Consider the following 5,000-nt stretch of genomic DNA (forward strand, 5'->3'; position numbering starts at 1 on the left):
ATGTACCTTATTTAAGAGTGACGAAATTCAAGATAATATACCTTCAGCGGATCAAAGTTGAAGCCGTGTTCATTTGCTTCTTTTGGATTCTCAAAATAGAAATCACAGGACTGAAAAGCAAGCAAAGTTTCTTCGAAATCAAATCAACACAAAAAGAGAAATTAGCGGGAAACGAAATACGCCAAAAACATATAAATATGAATTAAAAATAAACAGCAGTGCCATGGATGTAAAACTGCTGTAACAGTAAGCACGAAGTTCATCCAAATCGCGGCATGCGGAATTTTAGATTCGTAACGTGAATTTCAGGCAATGGACAGAAGAATTGTAGATGCGACGATTGCCAGTTTTAAATATCCTATTTACACTTTCCGAAACCCCTGCATACGCGAATCCAAGTTCTGATTTCCACATCCATATTTCCATGCAAGATTTTAAACAAAATAGCCTAGCACGATTCGGTGGGATGGATAAACCTCCAATGCAATACCTTTTTAATCTGTATACTGGATTTAATACAGCCGATTTCAACAGCTCTCTCTGCAGGTTGAAACCCACCAGGCGTTGAAACGCTTTTCATTGTTAACAAAACAGTTTTCTGCAGTGCTTTTCCGTGATCTGAAAAACAATGAACGTAACTTGAGTTAATGAGGGTGCGGTAATGAGACCAAAGTCTTCGCAAGAAATTGCGGGTTAGGAGCGTAAACAAAATAATTAGCAAGTTTGGTCAGTTGCCAGACCTTCCTCCTCTTCCTCCTCCACTTCCGCTCTTAGTGACTCAGTCCTAGGCATAAGTTCGTCCCATCCCCTTGTGAACACAATATTTTGCCATGCGCGACCGCGTAGTTTCACCTTGTAAGGCTCATCCTGCAATGGAAGTGAACAGTGATTCATAAACCAACAAAATCATCAGTGTTTTCAGGAGCCCCATAACAAAGACTCTGCAATCTGATTGGTTCCGGGAGCGGGCGGAATTTTCTCATCCGGCCCGCTCACGACGGGCGGAATCCTAGCCTTAGTTGCGTGAGCTTGTGCGATGACCTTAAGTTTCCATTTTTTGACACCGAATCCGTTTACATACAAAAGTTACTTTTTATTAGACAAGAGGTTTGGAAAAGTGATTTCAAAAAGGGAGAGAGGAAAAAAAAGTCATTTACCAGCCAAGGGTCGGCCCGTATAGCGAAAACCTGTGACCGAGGTCTTGAAAAAGCTGCCCTCGGTCCGCGGCCTCGGGCAGCATTTTCAAGACCTTGGTTTCCCATTTTTGCTATACGGACCTCCCAGCTGGCAAAGTTCATATATGTATTTGTCGAACGGTGTTTTTAAAGACCGACTTATTTTAGATCGATTTTCCCGCGAAACTAGGCCTTTCCAGCTAATCACAAGTCTTGTATGAGAAATTAGTAGCGGAGCTTGGCGCGCGAGCGGAGCATCATTGGTGAGACAATATGGTTACCCATCTGTGCAAGAAAATTATTATTTGGTACGACCATAGGACCGTGCGACCGTCCACCCCTGAATGTATGCCAGCGTGACCAGTGTCAAGAGAGAATCAATTCTACATTTCTTTAGGCCTGTACCATTGTACAGCGTACATCTTTGATATTGGACATCCGTGTTATGGTCAATTGACACTGTCAAAACAAGGTACCCGCTGACCAGTACCACGTAACCATATCGCGGGTTCACGTTTTTTGTGAAGTTGACCACTGACCAGGTACTAGGTTTGATTGGATCGTAGGCTCAAGAATAAATACAAGGAAAGGTTACGTTTATACAAACGTTGGCCGTGTAGCACTTATAGATTTTAAACAGAGTTAACTGAATGGAGTGTAGTGTGACGTGAAGTGCTAGATTTCTATCCCATATGAACCATGTGAGCGTTAGCCCTACTGATGGAAATGGGCCCACACAAGGACAGAGAAAAACTCTGACCAGGGTGGGAATTGAACCCACGACCTTCGGGTTAGATCTCCGCCGCTCTACCGACTGAGCTACAAGGTCAGACGGGAGCAGGCCGTGGGAGCTGAAGATGTTAAATATAGGGGCCCCCATCACTTCTCCCTTTAACTCCTGTGTTCTAGAAAAAACTTCACTCCTTTATAACCCATGATTTCATTCCTTTTTCCCCGTTGTAATAGAACTTTTTTTCCTTTGTTCGTGTTAATTTTGGTTCAATATTTTGAGCTTAGTGAGCTTGGCTCTGTTTTCTATGAGCAAAAACTTTTATGATCTTTTCACTATTAAAAAGTTGTAAATAGTCGAAATAAAGGCACAGGTGCACTGTGAACATTGAACGAAGCGAGATAGCGAACAAATGGGCTTCTTCAATTTACACAATTTTTTTAATATAGAAAAACCCATAAAATTCACATCTTAATCCATGCAAGGGAGAAAAATTTATATTAATTAAAAAAAATTCAAGTGATGGGGATCCTCCCCTACACTAGCTTCCACTACTGTTAGGAGCATGCATTGAAATTAATTATCATGCTCACCGCGCTGTTAATCTCAACGGAAACTTCATCGGCATAAAGCTCGCTGATGTGATCAGTAGAAAAGGATACGGTCACCTCTTTGGCCTCGCCTGCAAATGACACCGAACACTTTGAACACGATACCATTTGAGTGTTGTTCAACCAAACAACAAATTTGTTACGTTAACCATTCACCAGACACAGACAGAAAATCAAATAAACCAATCATAAAGACATTCAAATTCAAGAGGATTGTCAAATTCACCAACATGATGAGATTCCCATTATTTGGTGTAGGCGTCACAAACTGACCCTTAACCATGAGCATAACTAGAACCCAACAAAAAAGGAATACATGCATGAATTTCTGAGACTTGAGGAGACACCTTGCGAAACGTACCATCATAGTGAAATTCGAAAAAGTCAAGGATAAAGTTTAAAGTGTCAAGGACTTATAGAGTGTTTTCACGTGACGTTACGGCGGCCATCTTGGTGTCCCTAAACAAAGGAACGGCGGTCATGTTGGAGTTCTCAACTAATCCTCCGGGAATTGAGCTCTTTTATCACGCAAATGTTATCTTTTGTTTCGGTGGAAAAACAAGGTTACTGATCACGTGAGTGAAAACACTCTATATGATTAACGTGGACTTTCGCCAACCGAAGTCTCATTCCGACCAATACATTTTATCTTTGTTAGGATTATGTTCATCCCAATTGAAAAATAATCGTTGAACACAGCAAAAATGGCAAACTTTCCAAGAGAGCGCGGTTACCTGGGCCAATAGTCCCTTGTGCAGGAACACAGTCAAATACGGCCATACCATTGTAATTAGAAGGACCTGCAACAAGGGCAAATGAGAAGATGTAAAGCACATAAAAGACCTGGAAATATCCCATAGGGAAAAAAAGATTCCAAAGTTTGTCCCAGTCCCTTTCGGCCTACCTAGCACGTGAAGTTGAGTCTCAGCCATCTCACTGAACGGCGGAAGGAAACTGGGTAACACCTGCGCACGGCTATGACGTAAAGGAGACTGGCTGTCAAGTTTGAGAGAATAGTTGATTGACAGCTCCGAATTGTTGGAAATCTGTGTAAGAAAGAAACACGTGACGTAACTTAAGAGCAACAGTTTCTACAAGGGGCCACATTTGTAGACCATCTCTTTTTCTATAACGCGAGTAAAATGGTAAAACATTGTAGTTACAATAACTTCAACTAAACAAATGAATAAAAAATAAAGTTTAACGCAAACGTCAAAGTTTAACTGTGAAATGACCAATTCAGTAGCACCAAAAACTTTGTGCACGAAAGTCTCTTAATCAAATCGCAAAAGAAATCGCGAAAGAAAGAAGGGCTGGCACCAAACAATAAGGTACCAAGCCAACGTTTTACGAAATTATACCGTTCTACGCACCGTAAAACTGGATGAAATCGTCTCCCCAACCAATGCGTCTCCTAGATCCAAAAGACCACCGTCTACAGACAGAGAGATTACAGGTTGCACCCCCCGGCCTTTTAGTCTGATGGAAACGGTATTCCGGGGGCACCGCACCTCTAGCACTTCGTGAAACTGTTAAGAGAACATTGTAGACACGTCGACCGTCAATGACAAAATCGAAATTTTGAGACAAAAGACCTGAAACGCGCCAAATAATAGTCCAGGCAATTTATCGCCAAAAGTCGGTCAACCTGCCACTAATTGCAAAAGAAGGATTTTTAACGGTCTTTGGTCCAGGGACATGTCCTCTATAACATATCAAAAGTCCCCGAAAATCCGATTGGGGGAAGTTGACAAAAAACAACTTTTTTAGAGCCCTATATTGCTCAGCATGCAAACGAGGTTGCATTTACTATCTGTTGTGAGCTACCGTTGTTTTGCTTGAGTTTAAAGCCACGTGCAGCATAGGCTAGCAAAGATTGAGAAAATTAATTGTGTTATCTTCCTAGTTAAGTGCATTTATATACCCATTAAATAGAAGAATTATTCTTTATAAGTAAGTGAAACCTTTAGAGATGTCGTCGATGGATGGCTATCTGAGTGAATTATGTAGCGAAGAACACGGTCTTCCACAAGCGATGTTAGAACGCAAAAAGGACAATTTTACACTAAAAGACCTAACAGTAATGTCATGTTCCAAGATTATGTAATTCAGGAAAATGTAATTTGACGTGAGTAGAGACGTCCAAAATGAATTTCATCTTGGTGAAAAACCTGTTTTTCACTCATTGCTTCGCGCTTTACATTGTAATATTCTTTTTTGTCCTAACTCATTAGTAAATTCATCTTTTTCCCCTCATAATTTAAAGCAAAATGTCCAGGAATTGGGGAAATTTTTCCCAAAAACCGAAGGAAATGTTTTGACCCAGTTATGATCTAACAGAGAAAGTGTGTGTCGTGCAAATCTTGGGCTTTAGTTCAATTTGCAAAACTAAAGAGTCTAGAGTAATTGCCTTCCAATACAGTGAAGGAATTTTGTTTATATTTAAACTTTGAGTTTGGATAGTAAAAAGAAAAATACGCGATT

At 40.7% G+C, this 5,000-nt stretch overlaps 1 protein-coding gene across 2 annotated transcripts in view; it reads right to left on the reverse strand.

Annotated features, from left to right (window-relative positions):
- LOC138051166 (cilia- and flagella-associated protein 74-like) overlaps positions 1–5,000 on the reverse strand; it is a 35,328-nt gene that overhangs the window by 2,457 nt on the left and 27,871 nt on the right. For both annotated transcript variants that reach the window (XM_068897325.1, XM_068897324.1), the window contains exons 41-47: positions 3,890–4,045; positions 3,421–3,562; positions 3,251–3,316; positions 2,499–2,587; positions 741–867; positions 491–618; positions 42–110 (exon numbers count right to left, since the gene is read on the reverse strand). In XM_068897325.1, coding sequence (XP_068753426.1) covers positions 42–110; positions 491–618; positions 741–867; positions 2,499–2,587; positions 3,251–3,316; positions 3,421–3,562; positions 3,890–4,045 — 777 coding nt within the window. The remainder of the gene's footprint in view (positions 1–41; positions 111–490; positions 619–740; positions 868–2,498; positions 2,588–3,250; positions 3,317–3,420; positions 3,563–3,889; positions 4,046–5,000) is intronic.

The sequence above is a fragment of the Montipora capricornis genome, chromosome 6 (genome assembly GCF_036669925.1).
Source record: "Montipora capricornis isolate CH-2021 chromosome 6, ASM3666992v2, whole genome shotgun sequence".
Taxonomy (NCBI): domain Eukaryota; kingdom Metazoa; phylum Cnidaria; class Anthozoa; order Scleractinia; family Acroporidae; genus Montipora; species Montipora capricornis.